The following is a 27,646-nucleotide window of genomic DNA, read 5'->3' as shown; positions in this document are numbered from 1 at the left end:
TAGACAATGCTGAAATGTGCAAATAAAAACATTGTATTAGTGCTAGCTTTTAATAAATCTGTTTTCCCCATTGATAATAAAGTCTCAGTTGTTTAGTCGTTCATTTTTTAAATAATCTGGAAATCTAGTTGGTTGTTAAGGTGCTATTGGACCCAAATCTTGCTCTTACAGACTAACATGGCTACCCACTTGAAACTATCTTAATGGAAGGCACCACATTCAACCTTCTACAGTGGAAATTCATCAACCTTACAAAACACCTTGCCCATGTACAAATGGATATAACTTTTCTTATCAAATGCAAAAGACCAGATATTATACCCGAAAGACTGAGAAGTAAAAATCCAATACCCTGGAAATCTAGTCCATCTTTAAGGTGCTGCCGGACCCAATTCTTGCTCTTCTACTACCGACCAACACAGCTACCCTCCTGAAAATGTCGTCATTTTTGAAATGTATATCCAGTATTTTCTTCCAAATGGAAATCAGAGTGACTTACTTATTAGTCTTTGAGTGTCAGACTAATAGGGAGATTTGATTTTCAGTCATCACTCAAGCCAGGGAGCTCACCAGTGGGGACGGGGTAAAAGCCGGAACAGACTGGAATAGGCCGAAATGGGCATTAAACAAATAGCGGAACGACAAAAACAGTGGGACGTGTTAAACACACTGCAGAGCAGTGTTTTAGAAATGAAAACTCTGAACTGGCATGTGTTTACTAGCCCTTTCCTTGCCAAAATGCTCCCGGAACACTATGGAACAGGCCAGAACGGGCACTAAAGAAATGCCAGTACTACAAAAAACAGTGGGAAGCATTACAGACAATGCAGAATAAAATTTAAGATATGAAAACACTGAACTGGCATGCTTTTATTAACCGTTTCCCTGCCAAAACACTCCTGGAACACCACGGAACAGGCTGGAACAGGCACTAAAGAAAAGCTATTACCACAAAAAGCAATGGGATGTGTTAAAGAATCTGGAGAACAAAATTTTAGAAGAGAAAACACTGTAGTCTCTTGCTTTTAATAACCCTCTCCCTGCCAAAATGCCCCTAGAACAGCACAAAACAGGCTGGAACGGGTGCTAAAGAAATGCCAATACCACAGAAAACAGTGGGAAGCATTACAGACAATGCAGTACAAGATTTCAGAAGTGAATACACTGAAGTGGCATGCTTCTATTGAAGTCTTTTGCACTCGGCCTTAACAGCACATTCATTACTGTTTCACATCCCGTGTTTTCTTGCCTTTTACACTTCTGAGCTAGTCATGTGATGCGGCTCCGGGGTGGCTCCGCCCTGAATGATGATGTCACTTCCCAGAAGTAATGTCATCACGCAGTCCCAGGAGCATAGGTGTGTGCTTTGCGTGCACAAACGTGATTTGTTTCCCACTGTTTTTTTGTGGTACTGGCTTTTCTTTAGTGTCTGTTCCGGCTTGTTTTGTGCTTTTCTGGGAGCATTTTGGCAGGGAAAGGGTTAATAAAAGCATACCCCTTCAGTGTTTTCATTTCTAAAAACTGGTTCTCTGGTGTCTGGAATGCTTCACATTTCTTTTTGTGATACTAGCACTTCTTTAGTGCCTGTTCCACGAGGTTCTGGAAGCTTTTGGCAGGGAAAGGGATAAATGTATCAGTTCAGTGTTTTCACTTCTAAAATCTTGTATTCCAGTGTCTGTAATGCTTCCCACTGTTTTCTGTGGTACTGGAATTTCTTTAGTGCCCATTCCGGCCTGTTTTGTGCTGTTCCGGGAGCGTGTTGGCAGGGAAAGGGTTAATAAAAGCATGCCACTTCAGTGTTTTCATTTCTAAAAACTGGTTCTCTGGTGTCTGGAATGCTTCCCATTTCTTTTTGTGATACTAGCACTTATTTAGTGCCTGTTCCACGGTGTTCAGTTCAGTCTTTTCATGTCTAAAATCTTGTTCTGACATGTCTGTAATGCTTCCTACGGTTTTTTGTGCTACTGGCATTTCTTTAGTGCCCGTTCCTTGGTGTTTCAGGAACCTTTTGGCAGGGAAAGGGTTAACAAAAGCATGCCACTTCAATATTTGCATTTCTAAAATCTTGTTCTGACATGTCTGTAATGCTTCCCACAGTTTTTTGTGCTACCGGCATTTCTTTAGTGCCCATTCCGTGGTGTTCTGGGAATCTTTTGGCAGGGAAAGCGTTAACAAAAGCATGCCACTTCAATATTTGCACTTCTAAAATCTTGTTCTGACATGTCTGTAATGCTTCCCACTGTTTTTTGTGGTACTGGCATTTCTTTAGTGTCCGTTTTGTGCTGTTCCGGGAGCATTTTGGCAGAGAAGGGGTTAATAAAAGCATACCACTTCAGTGTTTTTATTTCTAAAATCTTGTTCTCTGGTGTCTGCAATGCTTCCCACTGTTTTTTGTGGTACGGTTTGTGCCTGTCCCTGCTCGTTCTGTGGTGTTCCGGAAGCCTTTTGGCAGGGAAAGCGATAATAAAAGTGTATCAGTTCAGTGTTTTCACTTTTAAAATCTTTTTTTCTAAAGTGTCTGTATTGCTTCCCACTTGTTTTTGTGGTACTGGCATTTCTTTAGCGCTTGTTCCGGCGTGTTCTGTTCTGGGAGCATTTTGGCAGGAAAAGGGTTAATAAAGGCATGCCACTTCAGTGTTTTCACTTCTAAAATATTGTTCTGGAGTGTCTTTAGCACTTCCCATTACACTGTCTGTAATTCTTCCCACTGTTTTTTGCGGTAATGGCATTTTTTTAGTGCCCGTTCCAGCCCATTCTGTGGTGTTCTGGAAGCCTTTTCGCAGAGACAGTGTTAATAAAAAGTGTGCCACTTCACTGTTTTCACTTCTGAAATCTTGTTCTGCATTGTCTGTAATGCTTCTCACTATTTTCTGTGGTATGGGCATTCTTTAGCGCCCATTCAGGCCTGTTTTGTGCTGTTCTAGGGCCATTTTGGCAGGGAAAGGGTTAATAAAAGCGAGAAACTACAGTATTTTCTCTTCTAAAATTTTGTTCTCCAGCTTCTTTAACACATTTCATTGCTTTTTGTGGTAATAGCTTTTCTTTAGTGCCTGTTCCGGCTCGTTCCGTGGTGTTCCAGGAGCGTTTTGGCAGGGAAACAGTTAATAAAAGCATGCCAGTTCAGAGTTTTCATTTTAAAAATACTGCTCTGGAGTGTCTTTAACACATCCCACTGTTTTTTGTCGTTCCGTTATTTGTTTAATGCCCGTTTTGGCCCATCCTGGCCTGTTCCGGCTTTTACCCCGTCCTTCAGCAGTGACCAGCTTAGGCCAGTAACACCCCCCCCCCGACAGTTTTGTCCAACGCCCCCACATGTGAGGGGGTATACTTTACTGGGGTCTGGAGGTTCAGAAGGACTCAGCCCTATTACCATGAGGGAAAAAGTGAGGATAAATTATAGATCCTGCCTGAGGACATTTATAGAAATGAGATCTTGTGAGATTTGCAGGAGCCACTCAGAAGCGGTGTTACAGCAGCAAACTCAAACAACATTCTGAACAGCTGGGCTTCCTGGATCATATCAAGAACTACCAGCCCCAGAGTTCCTTTTGCACAGGAAGGAGGGAGGGACTCCTGGTGGGTAAAGGCAAAGCAACACACCATAGGACAGTGGGAACAAGCACTGCTTTTTCTTCTGGTAAGATTTACAGGCCCATAATATATGTATCTAATTAGTCTTGCCATCCCTCCTCCAGGGGTGGGGAAATCCCTGTCCCCACCTGCCACCCCCCAGCCCTGCTCACTTGGCCAGTGGGGGGAGGAGGCATGGGGGAAGAAGTGCATGTACTTGTGCACTCTGTACTTTAAAGTCTTGTAAATTAAAGTAGCCTCCCAGCACAGCTGAAAGGTATTTAGGGTTTTAGTGTTTTCCTGTTAGTTGTTGGCGTTCTTGGAGTCTGGGAGTGGCAGTTTGTTTGAAGCCTTTTGTGTGATGCCAATAAATTGAATTATTTCCGACATGGGATGTCTGAGTGACTTCATGAGTATTCTTTATGATCTGAGTTGATACCACAACATTACAATCTCCCCCTGTCTCTCTGAACTGGCTTCAGTGCTCCCACATTTCCTCTCTTGTGCTGGAAAACGATGTTGTTTTCCAGCACTAAAGTAGAACCATGGGGTGTGTTGAAACCAAAAACCGCCCATTCGGAGGCTTCAATGGAAACACCAGGCGTGCCAAAGCCTTGAAATGGGCAGGTTTTGGTTTCAACAAAAGTACTGCTTTTGTTATTAAACAAAGTAGCAAACGTGGGCATTTTTCATAAATGTAGAATATGTAACTGTAATTTAACTAAAAAACTTTTTGTCATGGTTCATGAGCTTGTATATATAGGAGAGGGATTGTGTTGGTATGCGTGTGAGGCCTCATTTTGCAAGTTTGTACTGGGTCCGAAAAAATAATGTAGCAATTTCTGCATGCAGTTCCCCATTCAGCTATGCATACGCACAGAGAAGTCCGAGTTCAATGTTTACCAAAATCTCCTGGGACCATTATCTAAACCTGTGGTGATATTCAGAGTAACTGAGCAATACAGAAGCTCTGATGGCAATACAATAGCAGCTACTAAGCAGCTCAGGTTCAGCAAGTATCCAGATGAGGACATTTCTGGGAGGTTTCATGGTGGATTCCTGTGGAAGAATTCTGGTGAATAGTTGACGTGAACCCAGATTATAGCCATTTTCACTCTGGTGATTTGCCCCAGACTCAGTGTTTTGGGGAAGCAGGTTTTTTCCCTATTCCTCACAATACTGAGGTGCTTCTGTGTACCACTTGGATTTCCCTTGACTTTTCTATGATCTTTCTTAAACTTGCTCTCCTGTGATGTTTTGAGAAAGATTGTGGCAAAACTGGGCTGTCTGCTGTATGGATGGGAAGGTCTGGATTTTTCAAGTCCTACTCACAGCAGGCATTTCCCACCACCCCTGTCCCCATGGCAGCCATCACCTATCATGCCACCAGGGGACTTTTTGAGGTTATTTTTTTAATCAGCAGTGCAGCACTCCCGGCAGCAGCCTTGCTGCTTAAACTGAGTGCCGACCTTTGCTGCCCTGCCCAGAGGGAGAAACAGACACACTTCCCAGGCATATGGGCAATTGTCCAGGGGCGGAGCTGCAGCATTAGAGAGTGGCTCCACTTCCCGGCCAGCAGTTGCTTTGCTGACTCAGCCCACCCACCTCACCCTGTGGTAGGGCAGGATTAGCCAGCTGCTGTTTCCAGAGCCAGGTAGGAATTTTTTGCCTCCTTTCCCAAATTGGCTGAGGGATGGGGTTTTTTTCTCGCCTACCTTGCACTGCTGGCAGAGGTTGGATGTTTTGGCCTAGGTGGTGCCGTTGAGTGTAGGTTCCTGGCAGGAGAATTTTGGGGAATAGGGAGCGGGCCGGTGAGCACCCAGTGGCACTTCTTCATGGGTGGGGGAACAGGGTCTGCCATCAGAGTGGTATGCTTGTGACGGCTACCACAGCATGGCAGATGCCTGCAGGGATCCCTAGGGCAAGTCCTTCCCTCATGCTGTACAGCTGGGAGCATTAGGAGTTTGATGGGGGGATCCGTTTGCCTAGCTGGCTGGGTTGCAGCCATTCCATGGATGGCCTATACCTGGGGCCTTGGGGCTCGCCCAGATAGGTCAAGGTGGTGGTCCAGGACTGACCCCGTGGTTTGACCTGTACCACTTAGTTGGCCTTTGCTGTAGTTATTATTATGGTTGATGTTATGTTAATAAATGGCTCTTTAGTTCCAAGCCTGTGTGTGTCTCTTCATTCCGGCTAGGGCTGCAATTGGCATACCAATATAATGATAGATCAGTAAATCAATTAACATTTAAAAACCTCAGAAAAGGCCCCCTGCCTGAGTGGGGGGAAGGACCATCACAGGTAGGGAAATCTGCCATCTGGAAGCCCCATAGTGCCTGTGCTGCATTGGCAGCTGCAGCAAGAGGGCTTCTGAAGTGTTACAGTTCAACAGCCCTAAATCAGAAGAAAGGATGGTGGAGTTTCTGGCAAACTATTATTTTTCTATAATCAGCGCTTCCTTATAGATTGCTAATGAATACAAGCTGGAACATGAGCTTTAGGACTTCAAAAATTTAATAGTTTTTTTTTTTCCAGCAAGGCAGAAAAAAATATTGCAACCAATTCTTGATACATCAGCAACACAAATATTAAAAGTAACTTCAATATAACAATAATGATGATGATAATTTATCCTTTCATGTTTCTTCATGCATATTCTTTTAAAAAATAATGTCTTATTTCCAATCTGAGTGTAACTTCCATAGTAAAGACTGACTTCTCAGTGCATTACATGCAACTCCCAAACTGTACTGCAAATCAAATAAATTGTGAATAATTTATTCATAGGGTGATATAATTTCATTTTGTTGTGGGTCTTCTCTATTGTACATGAGAGCATCTGGATTATTTCCTTCAAATGCAAGAATATCAAACAGGCGGCATTTTCAAATATGTGCAGTACCAATGGGAGGTGGCAAGGTACATCCTTGCAAATAGCTGTGAAGCCAAGTCAGAGAATATGCAGCTCTGGATGTGGTAGGAAGAAACCAAAGTGTATATTATCTCTCTTTCTTCCTAGCATGCCTCTGGCCCCACCAAATATTGATCTGAGGATATAATGTTAGAATAAGGCAATATTCAACATCATATTTCACAGGTTTGCATTTTACCTGGCAAGTCAACGGTGTGATCCAACCTTATGTGTATTGAGGATTTGGTCAAATGTCATGCCTCTCTGTGAACAGTTGGTGACACCTGGTGGGCGAGGATGTAAGTTGTGTAAGGATGTAAGGTATACATTGCCATCAGCCATAGGGCTGTGTATGGTTTGATCTGGCCCTCAGCTACAGCGGACCACGATACTGCCTTCAGAGAAGTTTGCAAATGGCAACCTACGCCTGACACATAAATGTATGCAACCTAGCCTCAACAGTTTTTTTTAAAAAATGAAAATTTGCCTCAGGGGAGCAGATTTTATCAGAGGAGCAAACTGTGTGAGCAGGCTTGTTCCTTCTTACACCACCTGATTTTTCAGTTGAAACTACCCTTCTTGCAAGCTGCTTTTCCTTCCATAGAAAAAACACGCCCCCCTCACTCCTGCTACTCTGATCAGATTTGCACCTGTACATCTGAAACGATATTTCATTAAAACAAAAACCCATCCAATCTTTGTTTTGCATACTTGTTTGTTGTATACAGTTTGCTCATCAGATCTCATCTGTAACTGCCAAGCAAGCAAATCAGGAGTGGCGCGCTCGACCAGCACTTCAAAATATTGTGAGTTTCACACAAACTTTCTGCAGAGTACCAGTGAAGATACAGTACTAAGGCGAAGATAAGCACCGGAAAAGTGCCAGAAACTAAATGGTAGGCAAACCCTCTCCTCCTCTCATGGCTGTTTTAAGTGAAGTAGAAATGCATGCCATTTTCCACCTCATGGGAGGGAAGGAGTGATCTTGCCTGCATAAATAGACTGCTTGGGTGAGTGGAAGTGGGGAAAATTATAGGTTGGAGCCAGCCAGCTTTTCCACTGGTGAAAAAAAAAGTGGGGGTCCCCTTTGACCACTCCAACAAGCTATGCTGTAGATCAAGGAACCGGCACGGACAAAAACCACATGGATGATGGCTCTAACAAGGGGAAGAATTGAGTACTATTGAGTAAAAAAAGTTGGTGGCATCCAACACTATATAAACTACCCTGCGTTCCTTGGAGGAAGGGCAAAATAAAAAGTTGATAGAGCTAGATGATAGTGACAGGTCCTGAGCTGGACATAAACACAACAGAATGTTGCAGAACCTCATGGCTGGTTTGAGAAATAGTTTGCTTTCCTCATTTTCTAATCCAAGGGAGAAAAAGGGGGTGATCTGACATTACAATGCTCAACACAAGTAGACTGTTTGTGCGAACAGCAGCTATTTACAGAAGTGAACGGCTGATTGATTGCAGGAACTGAATGAGTGCCTTGCAGATAAACATGGAAGAGCTATCAAAATGGAAATGCAGGTAGTCTAAAAATATCTATCTATAAATAAAGACTCAGGTGCCTCTTATCCAAGACTTGATCTCAAATTTCATCTGTTACTAAATGCGTATAATATCTGAACACAATTGCTTGTGATTGCAATGACTTACGAAGCGTGAATTGAAGCAAACCTTTGCTAGAGTTTGCGCTGGTCTGTTCAGCTTTATCCATTGTCCTGCTGAGTCAGTTAACAAAGCATCTATCTCTCAAATGCTCATTTAGCAATATGCTTTCAGTCCCCAAACCTACAATGCAGGAAAAGGCATAGGCAATACAAATCTGATTGCTCAACAGGATTCTGAAACCTTTTCATAACTCAGAGAGCAAAACAATAGTCACCCAAAGCAAGTGCTGTTAACAAGAGATGCAAGCACCTAGTACTACGCCCTTCTTGCCGGAGCTGGGTTCAACTGTTCAGTTGTTGGAATGTCTAGTAACAATTTCATTCCTAAGAAATATTATAATATTATAATAAGTTATATTTTAGAATAGCAACAAAAATGCATTTCGTATCTTTTTAAAAAAAGCCTTTTGTGCATAGTTGAACAAAACAACATAATGCTTTTGTTTCTACATCACTGCTCAGCTAGAAATATTCATTTGCCGGTTGACTGTTCCAGCAAACCACACTCCTGGTTGTGATACTTTGGTTTTGCTTTTTCTAGTTCATCATCAGACCAGCCCTTCTGGAAGAGAGGCATTCTCTGAAATTCTGTGCTAACTCATTTATTGTAGTAGTTCCTATAAATATCAGGTTCATTTTTCTTGCTTTAACTATCTTAGATGAGAGATGGAACCGAATTGCACAGGAGATGGACAAAGATAATCACAGGCAGCAGGTAAAAGAATGGATTGCAACTGGTGTTCTTGATGGATCTACTGATTCAAGCCTGTGCATGCAGCTTGGAATAAAAGTGGTACCAACCCAAGCAAATTTGCTTTATGTCTTGGATTTAAAACTGCTGGATAGGCAAGTTTGGGTGTGTTTGATGTGCTAAGAGCTTAGCAAGCAGTGGCATTTTTCCTTTGAAGTTGAATGCTGAGCTAAATCCTCCTGAGTCAGATGGCTGGCTGTGCTAAACCGTAAGTTAACTGTTCAGGTACAGGATAACCCTGCTGTAGTTAGGAAAGAGAAACCCATTCTGTGCTATAAAAACAACAGACAATTAGGGACACAATCCAGCCTCTTCTTGATTTCAGTTGGAAAGAGTGACGTGTGCATCAGTAACGTTAAAAAGTGATAGATTGTGCCTATAATTATGAACTGGAAATATTAAGAACTACAGCCACTAACCGTTTGTTATTAATGACCTGTAACAGCTCCTAATGCACTGATCTGAATAGCCTACGTGAGCCTGATCTTGTCAGATCTCAGAAGCTAAGCAGGGTCAGCCTTGGTTAGTAATTGGATGGGAAACCTCCAACAAAGACCAGGGTTCCAGAGGAAGGCAATGGCAAACCACCTCTGTTAGTCTCTTGACTTGAAAACCCCAGCAGGGGTTGCCATAAGCCAGCTATGACTTGAGGGCACTCTTTACCACAACAGCCTCTAATATGGTCTTTGTTTTTAATATTTTGTAAGTTACTAATATTTATATGATGTATATGCTGTCATAATAAAGAACTAATTTAAACATGTTTCTGTGGTATATAACCTTTTGATGTTACTGGAAATACCAACATTTATTTACCTATTAATTCATTTGAAAAACTCAAACTTCTGCATACTGCCAGCTCAAAACTTCCAAGACAACTTACATAATAATTACTAAAAGTATCAAAAATAAAAACAATAGCCAGTTGTTAAATCAATTAAAAACAGTGAACTTGAGTCCTGTGGCAAAAACATAAAATAGCAAAACAACAAATACTGAACTCATACAAACAAACAATCAGGATCCAGGCAAACAGGCAGTTCTTTTAGATGTCAGGCAATCAAGTATCTATGGGGAGACAGAATTCCAAAGAGGAAGTGCTACCACAAAAAAAGGCCCTGTTTCTGGTTACCACCTACCTAACTTCTGAAAGTGAGGTATACAGAGGCTCCATTGAAGATCATAGTTGATGTGCTTGTTCTTTTAAGTCCTTTAAGTCCTCTGCTCTCAAATCATTCAACTTGAAAGGTAACTGCAGAAGCAAATAGACATGCAGTGTAGTTTTAAAAAAGACTAGCAAGACACATTCTTGACTGTCTGTGCCAGTCTGCGGTTCTACTGCTGCATTTTGTGTCAGGTGAAGCTTCCCAAACAATACTGTCTGAGATGGATGGATTTCAAATATACCACAGAATACTGTAAATACTTTTACATTATTATCATTGTGTGTGTGTGTATGTTTATGGTATTGTATTCAGAATGGTCTTGGTGAACAGTAATTCTTCAATATACAATTCATTATATGAAGATAGAGTTTCTACCTTGAAAGCAAAATAATATTGATGGTGTTCTCTAACTGTGCAAATACAGCCATGATGCCTTGCAGATCTCTCAGTCAACAGATGTACCATGGCTCGGAGAAGCTACTGTTAGCATCTGGATGTGATCTTGGAAGGCAAAGCACCAATTCCGCTCTGTTTTTACTGCAAGAACAAGTACTGTAGGCTCCTTTGAAGTGCCAATTTGCATTTCTTTAAGGTGTGAGAAAGTGTAAAGATCTGTATTTCAATGAATGGAGATGGGAAGTGGGGGATATTGGCATACTTTTAGCAATTGAGGAGGAACTTATCTCAAACATGTGAAGCAGAGCAATTGAAGTGTGACTGTGCGATTGCATGGAAAATTGGAGAAGGGGGTGACACATGAAATGAGGTTCACTTGAGAATCCCTAGGTACTTAGTAAAGAGACTCTCAGTGATTGTCCCCCTCTGAAACCTGAGGAAGGGAGGGCGTTCAGTCCTCTTCCTGTTGTAGCTACACTTAAAGATCTTCTATGGGTCAAACCACACGAGTCAAAATACACTTGAATTACACTTGAATTACACTCAAATACACTCAAATTACAAAATACACTGGAATTACCTGCGTAATCCCAGTGTATTTTGTCTCGTGTGGTGAGACCCTATTACTCTGGTTCCCTTGCTTTCATGTACTCGCTAGAACTTAGCACTTAGCAGGTAACAATATTTCCTTATTATCATACCCTACCACACTTTCATCATATATGCAAATTCATTGTCAACTGAAGCACAGCACTTCAACCTAATCTAGTCAGTTAAACCAAAAGTAGATTGAGTCTAATTTAGACTACAAGCAAATTATCATATTTGAACCTTTAGTGAAGGTAGTATGACAGAACTATAGTCCCATGTGCTGTAAATTCTCATTTCTTTTGTTCTGCTATCACTGCGGGAGCATTACAAAAACCTGTAAAACACATTTTACCAGAGATGATAGTGAGAAAAAAATTAAGCACGGACACCATGAATAACAATGGCTCTAGTGCAACACATTCAACTCTGTGAAAGATAAACCCCATAAACTATCTCTACTAGTTCTAGAGTAGTGTTAGTCTTTAAATCCAATGAACTCCATCTTGAAAAGGCTGGCATTTGTTCTGTATTTTTCTGTATCCTGAAGCACTGCCTTTAGTTTAGTTCGTTTGTTTTTAATTCCCTTAAGTCCTCTGATTTCCAGATGGTGTTTTTAGAGCAGGTAAAATTGTCTGCCTTGTTATATTCATTTTCCAAAGATTTCACTGAGTGCTCCCTCATCACCTAACTTCAATATAGAGATGAAATATTGATTTTTTTTCCCCACTCCCACTTTTCTTTTGCCAAAGGCAAATTGTGGATCATTTATAATTTGATTTATGTCATGGGAGATCTGCCTACTTACTAATAAGATGAATTTACAGAAACCTTTGGATGTATTCAAACACTGTAGTTAGGTGGTATACTCTGGAAAACTCAGTCTGACGGTAAATCTTTACTACTTTCAGATGAGAATCCCGCAAGGAAGCACATTCAGAAAAAAGCAGTAAATACTTTAGTATGGATACAGACTAGCATTTCCGTGTGCACAAGGATTTGGAGGACATTTCAGGCTGCTGGGTGTGGGTGTGGGTGTGAGAGATACTCATGCTTTTTGTGCCTGCTGAAATGCTAATCTGGATCTAAGCCATTTTCAATAGATCTTGTAAAGCAACTTTATTGTAACATGTAAAATGGTCAATGCACATCCTGCTTACAAGAGTCTAGAAACACATCTGGATGATTCTTTATCCAGCAAAGTAATTTTATTTGCTATGTTGGGTTAGCTACCATTTGGACTGTTCACATTTGGAACTTTTGTGCATAAGTAAAAAATGTTATGCACAGAATTTTTCCACATTCTCTCATACAAAACAAAATCCCAAATGGAAACAGTTGATTTCATGAGTGCCAAATGATGTATAATGTATCAATCACTTTTGATAGACTGAACTGAATTGTACATCTTCTGTTGATAGAGTGAACTCAACATTGTTATTATCCTTATATCACTTTGGAAGAAGACTTTCAGGATTTAATTTGTGTCATGGGTCATCATGGCTCAGTATCAATATGTTTTGATACAGTATTCACCCACACAATCGTCAGTCTTCATGTGACTCTTTTAAATGAAGTGAGGATGGTGAGTGTGTAAGACAAGGCCTTCTCAATGGTAGCCTGCAGGCTTTGGAACTCTCTTGTCCCAGGAAGGCTGTTTTGTTTCGGATTGCTAACTGCTTGGAGAAAAAATGCCCTGTCTCTTTAATAGAGACTTAATGAGATCTTATTAACCAGATGATGTAATTTAGCTCCACGCCACAAAAACCTTCAGCTGCCCATTTCTACACATTACCCAGGTTTTAAAGAGACACAGACAATTTCCTTCAGGCTTGATGACAATGCTAGTTTGGGGAGCCACTCACTCTTGACTAGTAGGAAATTGGTAAAGACCATGCTTTTCTGATGGCCTTTGGAAGAGTCTGATTGCTGATTTTCTCTGTTGTTTAGATGCCCTGGCTATCCCTTTTAAAATTATTTTTATTGAATTGGATTTCTGTTACTGCTTTTATTATTGATGATAATTCATTGCTGCTTTGTGTTATGGTTTGTATTGTTTTATGCTGCTTTTTATTGTTTTTGTTATTATGTTGCTGTATGTGCATTGTGGTTTAAAAATATTTTAAATGTGGTTTTGAATTGTTTTTGCTCTGTAAGTCATTCTGGCTGCCATTTCAGTAAAAGTGTTAAGTAGAAAGTTCTCAAATAAGTATGCATTTATTTTATGAAATAAGAATAAATGAACATTCCTCTGAGCAGGTACAGAGTGCATTTCCCCATTACTCAGAAAATGTGGAAACTCTTTACACTTCGAGGATTTAATAGATGGGTTTCAGATAAGATGGTTTTATTTTCAGACCGATTTGGAGTGGAGCTTCTCCTTTTCTACAAATTTTACACTATAGGTTGATGCCCTGATCCAAAAGAACAGGCACAGAAGAAGTGCTCATGAAGGTCTTTCATAAAAATTAAAAGCCACTAATCAGCTTCTTTGTAAGGAAGAGGAAGTACTGCCCATCCAGCTGTTGGGTGGGAGGGAAGAACAATGCAAGCAGTATCTGTTTTGAATTACAGCTAAGAAATATTATCTTGGTACTAGGAAATCTAGCTTGATGCTCATATAAAAGAGAGAAGGATAAGGTTTGTCTTTCCCAGGAACACCTTTTTAAAGAATGAAGGCTACTTGATGTTCTGTTTAACTTGCCCTATCAATACAGTGAATGACTATAGGCAGACCATAAATGAAAAGAACAAAGATAAGGGATTCTGATGGTATACCTTTATGGATTATATTAAACATGAAACAAAAGGAATGACCTCGAGTAGTTTGTAGTCCACACCTTATCCTTTCTTTTTTAAAATTATGAAGTATATTAATACAAATATGAAGTTTTGCTTTTGAATTACTAAGTTAATTCATTGGATAAGCATAAGCATAGAAATTCTATAAAATATACATTTTAAAGGTGGCAGACCTGCATGAATATTTTATTTGGCCAGTACATGCTGCTGATATTTGCTGATGATTGCAGAGGACAGCTGAAAATGAAAATGAAGAAGTTGATGGCAATTGTCTGTGTGGATTAAGGAACAAAAGAGGAGTCAAAGTCACAGCAAAGCAGATTCCCCTGGCAGAATTTGACAAAATGGACACTTCAAATCCTGCCGATGTTTCTGCTCTACTGGATCAAGAAAGAAAGCTTGGTTACCATTGCCTTCAAAAACCACCTGGCTTCACACCACAGCAGAAATCGAGTGACAGCCCTCCTAAAGAGAATGAAGCCTCAACACAAGGTGGAGAGGAGATGCACAAATATGAGGAACTGTGTGAACATAGCCCAGAAAATTATGGGAGAATGGAAACTTCAAGCAAAGAGAACCTGACACTGAAGACAGGCTCAAACAACAGAGAGGAGAAACCCGTATGGCCAGACACAAAAAGAAGTGAGGAAAATTCAGGGGCATCAGCAAATGATCAAGAGAAACTTGGTGCAGCAGAGGGTGACTGTAAATTCCACTCTACCCAAAAGAAGAACAAAGGTGGTAATTTACCAGTTCAAGAAAAAGACAGTAAAGACGATCATGTTCCCGGTTCTGGACTTTCCAAAGAAACTTTGCAAGAGTTAAAAAACCTTTTGAGTGAGAGCTCTCTGCTTAGTACCCGGGCCAGGAACAGTGGCAAACCCAGTAGTATGTTTTCCCATACGCTTCTGCTGAACGCTAGCGATAAACAAAATAGACACATCGAGACTTTTCAACCTCATTTAAGAGGAGATGATCAGAAAGTCCCTGCTCTACACAAGCAAGTAGCAGGGCAACTAGGGAAGCCACAACTGGTTCACAGCTCAGCTGGGCTGGATAAGCAGCAGTCCAAAAGTGATGATATAGAGCAGCCTGTTGTGAGGCAACGGACATCTTCCCAAAATGCAGACAGTGCTCCAGGAATTATATTGGACCCTACTCCTGGTCAGCATGGTAAGGATGTTAAACTTGGACTCTCACAGTGCAATCCTATGCAGAGTTACTTCAGTCAAAGCCCATTGAAATCAGTGGGCTTAGACTGGAGCAACTCTGCATAGGATTGCACTGTCCATGTAGGCTTATGGAAGGGTATCAGAAAGCAAAATATTTTCTTTCATTTGTTATTATTTACATATAGGTATCTGAATTGCCTTTCTTCATAAGATGGATGGATACTAAAATGAGAGCCAGAATAGTATAGTGGTTAGACTAGGATCTGTGAGATCCAGGTTTGAATTCCGATCCTGCCATGGGAGTTCACTGGATGACCATGGACCAATTTCTCTCTCTTTCTTTGCCTAACTTACCTTACAGAGCTGTTGTTGGGAAGGTGAAATGGAATGGAGAGAGCAATGCTCTAAGCCATTTTAGGTCCTTATTGGAAATAAAAACAAGGCTTAAATATCTGTGCATTTTGTCGCCTTGCCTCCTAGCTCTCCTCCCCCTTTTGGCACTGACCTGCAAAAACAGTTTCTCCCAAACCTGCATAGGTTTTTCAGCTATGGCTATAATGTAGAGTCTGTCAGGGAATAGAGTTGCCAGGTCCCTTGAGTCCCCCGATGGAGGACTGAGAACCTGGCAGTCACCCTCTGCGCTTGCCCAGCATACATGATGATGTCACTCCCGGGAAGTGATGTCATCACATGGGTCAAAGGGCGGCCTGGCATGAACTCCTGCGCTCACCAAAGGGCTGAATCACCCCCTGTGAGCATGATTCGGCCTGAAACGGGCCTGTTGCGGGGCATGGCATGCTGCCCTGGGGCATGCCGCGCTGCCAGGGGGTGCCTGGGGGGTGCGCCCCCTGCTGGCCAGGTAAGTGGGGTTGGGAGGAGGAGGTGGGAACAGTGGATCCCCCACCCTGGGCGGGGGATTGGCAGCCTAATGTGAGTAAAACATGTGTAGTCCATACCCTAAATATCTGGATCAAGAAAACAAGGTAGTCAACCCACAATTGAATTCTGGTCAAGTTCGACCACTGGCTGATGTGCTTTTAATAGTCACAGAATACAATACTGCCCTTAACATAATTTCAAATGTATCATTGTCCATAGTTTAATAGTGATCAAATGATCTCTTTGACTTCAACAACCTTTCTGGGTAGACTGAGATATGCTAAAGGTTACTCTGAGAAAATTTGGATTTTGTGTCTGCTGATGTTTCATGTCTATAAATTATAAACAAAATGATTTGCTTATACCCACAAACTTCAACAGATGATAGATATTTTCTTGTAATTTTAGTAGAAACAGCAGCTACTGGAATTTCTGAAAGGTAACCTATGACAGATTTCTTCAATTAGAGCCATATAGCATGACTTTCTGTGAAGATGGACATTAACATTTTAAGTAGAAGAGAAGCAGCTTGATAGTGTGTTTACTGCCCTGAAAATCCATATATATTGTCTGGTTTGTGAGTTGGAAACAATGGATTAGTGAGTCATCAATATACTTGAGATTGAAAAAGCATGTTGAGGGGAATACCTACTGGCTAGCATCTGTTTCATAACCAATCGTCCTTTTAGCCAGTTCCCAGAGAAATTATACAGCTGGTTTAAAAATGTTGGAGTAGGGAAAGTGAAGGATGAATACACACACACACAAACACGTGAATGCCTCTGCTCTTGAAAAAAGCCTTCATAGTAAAAAAAAATCCTCTCCACAGATGAAGACCCTGTATGAATCTGGTCTGTTCAGCTCCAAATTCATAAACCAAATTTTAGTGAGATATAGTAGATACCCGCAAGCCCTTTGGAATTCTTTTGTTGACCCGAGATGTTCTACTTCTCCTATGCAGGAAAGTTTAATATTAGTTACTTCATGATTAAGAAGTCTCCTTTGAAACAGGATTGATTGGACTGGCCTCCTCTAGAGCCTTCAGCTGTGGAGAGTTCGTGTAGCATTGAAGAAAGTATACAGAACACAAAACTTTGAAGCAAGCCCAGTTAGAGAACTAGCTGAGCTCTGAAGGTTGGAAGCAGCAAGAAAGTATGGTTTGGATTAAATAGAAGCTCATCAGTTATTTTTTAATGTTAAAACTCAGACTCTTATGTAGTATTGAATCGGTTTACTGACGTTAAACTTTTTTGTGAGATATATAATTGATGCATCTTCTACTAAACCATCATTCGTAGTTTTGTGTTTGAAATCCGTTTCCTATGTGGTACGTACATGGATCTCAACATCAGTGCCATTACTCACCTGGAATGTGCAGTTCCAATTCCCCCCAAACATGGACCAGTTGTGGGCCTACCTGCTCCACTTTTGTACAATTACTCAGGAGAGTCAATGAGACCACATCCTGGTTTCACAGTTTTGAGGAGACCACCTCTTCGCTTCCGTAGAGGCCCTCTTCAAAGCTATGTTACAAGACAATCAATAGTCACGAAGGCTTGCTCTTTCCCTTTTCTTTGGGGTAAAAAGCAACACTACTAAAGCTAAAGTGACTTGCAGGGCTGACCACTTCAAGGTGGGGGGCAGGGGCCACATTTCTCCCAGAATTACAACTCATTTCCAGACCACGGAGATCAGTTCGCCTGGAGGAAATGACAGCTTCAGAAGGTGGACTCGCTAGTGTCACATCTCTGCTGTACTCCCTTTTCTCCCCAAACTCTGCCATTCCCAACCTCCACCCCCAAATCTCCAAAAATTTCCCAAGACATAGTTGTCAGCCCTATATTAAGTCAATAGTAAATCATATGAATTAGCAACACATGACTCACATTTGAATTTAAGAACGGATCTCTTTTGCAAATGATTTAAATAAAACGCTAAGGGCCACTTTTGTTACAAAGAACTTCTGCTGGAGCAGGTGACCTTCAGTAGAGAAGTGGGGGGAGAGAACACTTAATCCTTTCCCCTTCTCATTATTTCCCTGCTGTTTTCTTACATACATTTGCATGTAATGTTTAGTAAGTACCTGGTAATAGCTTGAAGCTGGACTGGCTGCTTTCAAGTAGACACTTTCATTAGCAAAAGTCATTTTTAGATGGAGCTATTTTGAGTTGAAAATGCTCAGGAAGAAGAGTGCTTAATCCTTTCTCCATCTGTTGTTTTTCAGCTGCAATTCCCTCCCAGCTAGAACCCACTTCAGGGTTCTATAGAATGTGTTTGGGAAGTTAAACTTGAAAAGTAGCTGTCGGGGTCATGATGGGGAGTTGCATCAGAAAAATAGCAGATAAGGAACAATTAAGTCAGGGTCATTTGAATTTGCCCTGAAAGTGGGCAGAACTCCACTACTTTCTTATTTTCAGTTCAGTAGCCCTGTTGGTCTGCTGTAGAACTGCACAATTTGAGTCTAGTGACACCTGAAAGACCACCAAGATTTTCTGGGTATACAAGAATCTGAAGAAGGGAGTCTAGACTCTCACTGGGCTCACATCTTGCTGCCTTCTTATTAAAATTCATGCAGATCCTTTGCCTAAACCTGGTACTTCAAATCCAGTTTACATTTTGCTCTAAGTGATATTTGGGCTCTTTCCACATGTCCTTAAAGAGTCAGCCCACTCTGTGAATGCAGGTGGCTTTCCCCCTTGACTTCAGACATATCCATTTTCAAAACAGTTGCAGGTGAGTGGACCATCCCTTTAAGGACATGGGGAAAGGGCCTTAGTGAAGAATTAGTTTGTGACCCCTTCCCCCAAGAAATTTGTCAGTTTCCTTGAAATTCTTACACTTATTTTGAAATTCCTAATGATATTTTCCTAAGCAGGATCCTCCAACTTCACCTTGGATTGTGCTTTAGGAAAAAAAATTGGTGATACATCTGATTGATACCAAGGGAATCCCAAGGAAGCTAATTTGTGTAAAGAGGTCAAATTACTTCTGTTATTGGATGCTACTAGGAGCCCAATGCTAAATTTATTTGCAGTGGTCCAGAGCAGAGTAGCAAAACAATTCATTCACTCACTATATGCTTTTGACTCTTACGACATTTAATTCTTACCACCTGATGACTGCAAAAGTCAACAAGAGATTAAAGAATAGATTGTCTGAACCACCACTCTTGTAGAAGCCTGTTTCAAATGTGTGGGACTCACAGAGATTAGTTGTGCATATTGCTAAAGTATGACTTGAATGATGCATCGTAGTCAACCCTAAGAGTGCGATTCTAAACTGAGTTACACCCTTCTAAAACCATTGATTTAGAAGTAGAGGTTGCTTTAGAATATAGTGAGAACAAGGCTTGTTGCTTTAAAAAATAAATTGATGCTGTGTATTGTTAAAGAAATCTATACTGTGATAGGAAAGAGAAAAATTTTAGCTATCAATCTGAGTCTAGGACAGAGAGAGATCCACAGGGTGCATGTTGCTTTCTTAGAGATTGGACAGAGAAAGCAAAGAAGGAAACAGCTGGAAGGAAGGAGGTCCCTGAGATTAGCAATCTGAGATCAAAGAGTCAGTGGCAGAATATACAAGAGGAACCTGCCAACCTTACTAGCCCTACTGCCACCTCTACCAAACTGGTGTATTTGGTGCAAAGAGCGGTTGTGTAGACCTTCACTTTCAACACTTAGAAAGGTGTAACTCTGCATAGAATGGGATGGTCAGCTCACTATCTGTTGCAGATTGAGGTGCACTGAAAACAATGGAGAAGAATGTGCTTAAGTGCGCCTAGCTCTGTATTTTGTAGAGTTTGTTGAAAGATACAACAATATAGCCATGGTGACACTCAGTGTTTAAACCCTAGTTTATTGTGATCAAGGATGTTTCCCTGTTTTTTTAAAGAACAAAGAAAAGATGCAGATATAAAGAAGACTGGAAGACATGTTCCTCATCACGTGGTCTCAGAGATTGAACACATTATTGAACAGATGGCCAAAGATGGCATACATTTTGTTAGATTTGAAGCAACAGATCTTCATGGGGTTTCAAGATCAAAGAGCATCCCTTCTCGCTTTTTTCGGGTATGTTTTATGTTCCATGTTGCAAGTCTTGTATATTGCCCAATTGTTCAGAGACAATCTGCTGCTGTACAAGCCTTTCTCAGGTACAAAGCAGTATAAGTTTACAACTGTTTCCCATTTCATTCATCAGTACCCCCCAAGAATGTTGGTTTCTTTCAGCATCCCAAACAGCCATTCCTCTGCCTTGAAGAAATGCAAATCTAATTTAGGCAGGCAGTTTGGGTTCTTTAGACATTCAGTGATTCTTCAGGCTTATCATTGTACATTTACTACATTGACAAGATGCTGCTTTATCTGATATCAGCAAATTACAAGAGCAAATAAGAAAAGACACTGGTAGCCTGTGCTATGTAGCATAGTTTTAGCTATCGAGAATTCCTTTGCCAATGATGAAGAAGATACTGTTGATACTTACTATTAATGGCTTAGTAAGTTTGGGGATGCTGGTGATGAAACACATATAATTACATTACTTGGTAGCAATGTCAGGAAATATGAGTCACATAAGCTTTTAGAAGCAGCAGGCTTTTTTGATTTATTATTTGTATAATCCTCAATATGGATAGTTTATGCTGTATTTTAATTCTAATATTGCTGGAGGATCATGAACATTTTTATCTGGAAATCTAGTAGCATTTTTGCTTTCATTTCAAACCCCTTTGATGCAAAAAGCATGCCATTTTCTGTTTATTTAGTTCTTAGATATTGTTAAAGCTTTTAAGGATTAGATCTAACTCACTTTCATTTGGATATTAACAGAAGAAAAGGTGTTTTCTGCATGTGTGACTTATGCCAGTTTTTCTTAGCAGTTAATCTACTAGCATCAGAATCAATTAAGCATGGGGGTTCCCTGTGTCTTCCCTCCATCTACATTTTTCCACTTGCTACATTGGTTTTATTTTCCTACAAACATGTCTTAAAATCAGGATTTTGAGCGAGGGTGCTGTCATCACTGGTGCTGTGACTGGTGGTGACACTGGTGGTATCACTTTTTTTTCCTTTTTGTGTTGAGTATGCAATAGAAAAGGAACTTGGCATGTGTATATGTGAGAATTGCCATACTGTCCCTGTGGCAAATGCCCTCCACTCAAAGGATCATCCCAGTATTTAGATGTTTGGAGCTGCAAACCGATTTTAATTTTTTTTTCCCTGCAGCAGGCAAATAGAGAGTCAATTGCCCCCCCCCATTTAGTCAATTGCTTTCAAGTGGCCCTATCATGTAAATGTCTCTAGCAGGCTGAGATCACCACCATAATCTAAGGTAAAGGTAAAGGTAGTCCCCTGTGCAAGCACCCAGTCATTACTGACCCATGGGCGGACGTCGCATCATGATGTTTTCTTGGCAGACTTTTTACGAGGTAGTTTGCCATTGCCTTCCCCAGTCATCTACACTTTACCCCCAGGAAACTGGGTACTCATTTTACTGACCTCGGAAGGATGGAAGGCTGAGTCAACCTTGAGCCGGCTACCTGAACCCAGCTTCTGCTGGGATCAAACTCGGGTCGTCAGCAGAGCTTGGACTGCAGTACTACAGCTTACCACTCTGCGCCCTGGGGCTCCTTACCATAGTCTAAGGTGTTCGTAAATACTTCCAAATCAATTAAAATCAAATGGTCACAAAAAATAGACATAGTAAAAGGGGAGGAGGCTCGATATTAAGGCGCAGGCATATATTGCCTGCAGACTTGCACATACAAGAAAAAACATTTCCTTCTTTCCGTGGGGGAAAATGGGGAGGGGAGGTTGGGGAATATCAAGAGAGCCAAGCACAGTGGTTAAGAATGAAGGCTGAGTGTCCGGAAAGTGCAGTGAACACTCCTGTGCTTTCAGAGAGTCCAAAGAAGCAAATGGCTACTGCAAAAAAAAATAAATCCTGGCCATAAAAAGAAAAGGTACCAGTTGCTGCAAGCATATGGGTAGAGCAACCATCACTGCTGTGCCTTCTTATGGCAATGTAGAGATATATCGCTATCAGGTGAGGTTTTTTAAAAAAAATAATAATTGAAAATTTGCCAACATAAGGGATAAAAATTCCTCATTACTGAGACAGAGGGAAAAAAGCACAGGACAGGGTTGTTCCATAGTCATGGACCAGTTGGCAGAAAGTGGAAGGAACCAACAAAAACACACAGAACATTTTACACACAAACAAATGTGGGTCAAATTTGATTGCTAGATAAACATTGGAGTAAAAGTGGTCCCAAAGGAGCCAGAAAAAATGGAGAAAATATGAGGTTAAAACTAATGGCTCCAAAGAATGTGCAGAAGACAAGGGATAAACCAAAGCAGTATGGGGCTCGACTTTTCCACACAGTCAACTTATTCCTTATTTTCTTAGCAGTTAATCCACAAGTACTGGAATCAGTTTGAGTACAGTTTTTCTACACGTCTGTCCTCCCTCTGCGTTTTAACAGTTGTGGAGTCAGTTTATTTCTTCCTCAAGCTAGGGGTATCATTGATGGTGTCACAACATCCCTTCCCTTTTTTATTTTTAGCACATGCTTAAGCCCTCACCACGGACTTCTGCATTTTTTTTAAAAAAAATCACTAATTTCATATAGTTGTGTAACCATCTAACATTGTAATAATAGATGCAGCAAATTCTCTGAATCCTTAATATAATATTATGGCAACATTGTTGCAATAGGTATATCACTTGTGGAGATATGCCTTTCCCCTTATATCTCCTCAAGAGAAGGGGTTAAGACTTGCTTTTTAAAATGAAAGCTGAAGATGCAGAGAATCTGCTGCATCTAATATTATAATGTTAGGTCTTTATTATGTTATGAAATGGACAATTTTGAAAAAGATAGAAGGCAAAATTAGGAGGGGGAAGGAAGGCAGAGGGAGTGAGTAGTAGTTTGACTATGATGAACAATCAATCATCAGAAAGTTGGTTGGAAGTGAGTGGGAGTGCGCAGGACAAACAAATCACAAACAAACAAACAAAAATCCTGCAAAAAACTGGGGAAAGAAGAATATAATAAAAACCACAAAAACAGGAGAAGGTGGGGGTTCAAAAAGCAAAGCAGGTCTTCATCTCACTTTCTCTCCTTTTGCTGGCAGACCTTCTTCCCCCATTCTAGAATATGATCAGCATACCCAGGACCTGTAAGATGCAGAAGTGGAACAGGCTCAGGAAAATTTTATTTAGCTGCTGCCAGCCAGGGAGCTGGGAGGATCTTCCCCAGTTCCACCCTTACAATGTAATTTACTTCTGTGGTAGAGAAATGTGCTTTAAATATACTTTAAAATTATTTTCTGAATTGGGCTACAGAGTTCAGAGCCTCAAAAACATCCATTTTATTGCAGTGTTATGCAATCTTACAGTCTTGTGTTAAAGGTATTTGCATAACAAAAAGCACTGCACAGGTTAATAATCCATTTTGAGACCACTTGGGCAGTCACTGTCTGTAGAACATATTACTCAGGAATCTTGACTTACATATCAGATGAAACATTCCTTTCAGACTCATATTTAACAATTAGATTGTTTTCCTAATCCCATAATCTACAACTCTGGCCTGTGTATTTCCTTATTAGAACCAATAGTCAAGGTCTCAGCTTTGCAATGTTTCTTAGAATTTGAACCCCTTACACATATCTGGTGAATTATAATAATGTCTTACAAATTACACCTGCAGAAGAACAATATATATAACAATTATTGTTGTAATTGTTATAATATGTTGTGTGACCCGCCCTGAGCCTGCTTGCGGTGAGGTCGGATATAAATCCAATATATATATATATATATATATATATATATATATATATATATATATATATATATATATATATATATAAATAAATGTAAATCAACAAAGTACAAAATTATATATTCTTCTTCTTGATGTTTAGGACAAAGCAATCCATGGTGTTGCCATGCCCAGGGGTTATCTAGAACTGACCCTGAATCCAAAGGATACTGAAATAAACCACATAAGTGCTAGCAATTTCAACTGCGACATAGTCTTGAGTCCTGATTTGTCAACGTTTCGAGTTTTACCATGGACTGAACTAACTGCAAGAGTGATATGCGATTCCTTCACTGTAACGGGCAACCCACTATTGACTTCACCCAGGCACATTGCCAGGCAACAGCTAAGCCAGCTTCAGGATAGTGGCTTCGCACTGTATTCTGCCTTCACTTATGAATTCTGTGTTTATGGTGTTGCTGAACTTGTAAACTCAAAGACAATCTCTTTTCCTGCTGCAACCTTACTGAACAATCAGGACCAGGCTTTCATTCAGGAACTCATTGATGGGATGTATCATGCCGGGGCAAACATTGAGAGCTTCTCATCTTCTACAGGGCCTGGACAAATGGAGGTCTCTTTTCATCCCGAGTTTGGCATATGTGCTACCGACAGCGCCTTCATCTTCAGAACAGGCATTAAAGAAGTGGCCAAGAAGTACAACTATATTGTCAGCTTTTTCACTGAAAATGGGTTTTGCAACTCAGGTGTTCTGTCACATAGCCTTTGGGATAGCGATGGGCAAAATAATCTGTTTTCCTTGGGTCCAGGAGGCCCCAAGTTCACTGACAAAGGGAAGAACTGGCTGGCAGGACTCCTGGCGCATTCTGCAGCTCTCAGCTGTTTGATGGCTCCAACCATTGGCTGCCGTAAACGCTACAGCACTTACAGTAAGGATTCAAAGGATACCATGAGTGCCAGCTGGGGCTGTAATGACAACAGTTGTGCATTTAATGTCAAAAGTCATGGTGAAAAGGGAACTCAGATAGAAAACAAGCTCGGTTCTGCAACAGCAAATCCTTACTTGGTGCTGGCTGCCACGATCGCTGCTGGTCTGGATGGTGTAAGGCGAGGGCTGAGCTTCCAGGAAGGATCAGAGGAAATCTATGGTCCTGCTCAGATCAAAGCTGCTACAATCCCACTGAAGCTGGAAGATGCTCTTGTTGCACTTCAAGAAGATGAGTGTATCAGGGAAGCGCTAGGTGACACCTTTGTCCGATATTTCGTTGCCATGAAACACTATGAGTTGGAGACAGAAGAAATGGATATCGAAAGGAATAAATTTTTAGAATATTTTATCTAGTAGGAACATGAATATTTTTCATCTTGGTAAAAAGTTGTGTTTATTTAGTATTGTATGTGAATGCTTTCTTATAAGGCTTCTATTGGTTGAGTTTTAGAGTCAAACTGGCTATAATGGCAGAAGATTTACAAATGGATTTCCTACATGTATTAAAAGTAGTGCTGGCAGTGTTGAGAGCCCTTTTGTGCATAATGGGGCACGTGAATAATGGGTGGTGGTGGAAAAGGCTTTTTTCTTGCACCATTTTCCTGATTAAAAACACCTCCCTCACCCTTAGGTGCTGTTTCCTGATGGTGGCGAAAATACGGGTACCCCACATAATACCTAATTATTCCTCCCAAGGGCAACTAGTATCTTGGGCTGGGTGAGGAAGGCATGTGCCTAGGAAATGACACAGGAGGAAAGAGAATCCCACACTGCAGCCTCTAAGCCTATAATAAGTTGCTTCTAAATACTAAATGCTAAATATAAGGGAGGTCCATTCATGGGTCTCCTGATACCACATTTAGTTTGGCCTTCATTCATTTCCTGAAATCACACATTACCTGCCTATATCTGATCCCTCTGCTCACCTACACAGCAAGGATGGGGAATTATGTGCTGAGACAGTGGCGTGAAAGGTACAATTCTGGTATATGAAATCTTATGTAACATCATGCATATTATTTGAGCTGTGCAGTAAAGCATGGAAGTGAGGCTGTAGGAATGCTGTTGTGTGAATATACATCTAACCAGAAAATGATATAGCAAACATTTAAAGATAATTCTGAGTTTTCTTATGGTTTATATTCAGTGACAGAGAAGTATTGAAAACCAGTTAACTACAGCCAAGAGATGAGCTGATGATCAAGGAGTGACTTCTGGAAAGAATTATGTTGTTTATTAAAAGTTTCTTAATCACTGGAAGCAATTTAAAAAATAAACTTACTGGTAAAAAAATATATGACTCTTCCAGAGGTGAAAGAAAACCAAGGAGGTCATGAATAGAGAAGGATGTAAGAAGAATCAAATTGTTCGGAGGGGGGGGATCCTTACAGAAACCTTTTAATAGTTTGTGTGACTAATTCCCGTCCCCCACTTCATGCTCATTGACTTTTTAAAAAGACATGAAATGACCTAAAAGCATGGAGCAAGCTGTATGACATGGGCTCACCCTAGCTGGTAAAACTGATGATTGATGTGATGGGGTGAGGGAGGGGGAGAGAATCAAAAAGGACAAAAATAAAGAATGGAAGGAACCCATCTCTAGCCCCAGCTCTAACCATTTGTACCAGCATATATGCAGCCATCACATAATAGATTGGAATTGCAATGAATCTTTTTCTTCATCCAGAAGACCCTGACACCTCTGGAATGCTGATTAGGAGCATGCTAGGGGCCCCTTGTGGCATGGGGCTGGGTTACCCTAATGATGGGCAATTGAGAGAAATCGCTCCCACCTTCCTCTTGCACCAGCAGAAATATCATTTGCTGAAGGCGGAGACGGGAATTTTTTAAAAAGTCTATTTCTGTTTGTCAGGGTAGCCCCACATGTCCTTGGCCTTTAGTTTGTAAGGTGCTCCTAACTCTAAGCATCAGCTTTCTGGAACTCTAACCTCCCAGTATGGCTCCAGCCCAATAGCATGGGGTGGTGGGGTTGTACTTGTAGTTTGTAAGAACCAACCCTGTAGAAATAGCATAGTGAGTAACATGGAATGGACCTAGTTGCAGATTTGAGTGAAGAGCTAGATATAATGACGTGTCAGAGGTTTTGTTAGCTATGACAAAGGTCCAGTGATAGTTGGCCAGAAGGAACTTCTTGTTGAACAGTGGTAGCACCATGAGCAAATAACAAAGGCGAGCAATTAGGCATTATGTTTGATACGACTTGTATATGGGGCACCTATATATTGCTTTGGACACTGGATTGCACTTTTTTCTTGTTGAAGAATTTGAATGTTGATTGCACTTTTTTCTTGTTGAAGAACTTGAATCTTGGCCCTCACAATGAATCAAAAGATCTGGATTACATGTCAAATTTTAAGGCTGGATGTTTTGTGATTTTTCCAAAATTGTTCTGCTGCCCTGGATGAGTCCTACTGTTTCTTTCTTGTTAGGGAGATGTAAGTATTATTTAACTGAAATCTGTGCAACTTGCAACCCACTAAATCAAACTCAGTAGTCCCCTATTTTTGCAATATCAGACAAGCAGCAAAAAGAAGTTTTCTGAGTTACCATTAGGAAATAATACGTGGCTGGTGGGCTACATTTGGCTGGATGGGTCACAAAATTGTGCTTGCCTGATTTAAATCTATAGGACTTTCTTTTCGGAACTATATTCAGAAGTAGGAAGCTTTGTTATGCAGCACAAAAGGTTTTCTAAATGTAATATTCAACATCCCATTTAAATGTAGAATATATAGAAATTTCTTCTATTATAGAAATAAATCATTTCTAAGTTTTGAAAGTCATGCTGTTAGTTGATAATTATCATATTATCAAAAATACAAATTATGTATCTCTGGAAGAAACACTGATTTGATAAATGACCCTTAATAAATCAGTGAAGAGGACCAGATGCATCCCTTGCTTTATGTGCTAGACAGCCTCTCTCCCTTTGTCCAG

The 27,646-nt window shown here is 40.7% G+C and overlaps 1 protein-coding gene across 1 annotated transcript; it reads left to right on the top strand.

The window, feature by feature from the left end:
• The first annotated feature begins 3,584 nt into the window (after positions 1–3,584).
• Positions 3,585–25,042, top strand: LGSN (lengsin, lens protein with glutamine synthetase domain). Its single transcript, XM_054990256.1, has 6 exons — positions 3,585–3,637; positions 7,210–7,377; positions 8,817–8,872; positions 14,091–15,033; positions 19,803–19,981; positions 23,843–25,042. The coding sequence occupies exons 3-6, from the start codon at positions 8,846–8,848 to the stop codon at positions 25,040–25,042; spliced, it is 2,349 nt and encodes a 782-aa protein (XP_054846231.1). The 5' UTR covers positions 3,585–3,637; positions 7,210–7,377; positions 8,817–8,845.
• Positions 25,043–27,646: the final 2,604 nt, after the last annotated feature.

The sequence above is a fragment of the Eublepharis macularius genome, chromosome 1 (assembly GCF_028583425.1).
Source record: "Eublepharis macularius isolate TG4126 chromosome 1, MPM_Emac_v1.0, whole genome shotgun sequence".
NCBI classification, from domain to species: Eukaryota; Metazoa; Chordata; class Lepidosauria; order Squamata; family Eublepharidae; genus Eublepharis; species Eublepharis macularius.
This window is presented reverse-complemented; position numbering and strand designations above follow the sequence as displayed.

Excerpts from the sequence above, each read along its gene's own strand:
- LGSN (XM_054990256.1), top strand. The coding sequence starts at position 8,846 with ATGGACAAAGATAATCACAGGCAGCAG. Across the intron at positions 8,873-14,090 it reads AAGATAATCACAGGCAGCAG|AGGACAGCTGAAAATGAAAA; the intron begins GTAAAAGAATGG and ends TGATGATTGCAG. Across the intron at positions 15,034-19,802 it reads CCCTACTCCTGGTCAGCATG|AACAAAGAAAAGATGCAGAT; the intron begins GTAAGGATGTTA and ends GTTTTTTTAAAG.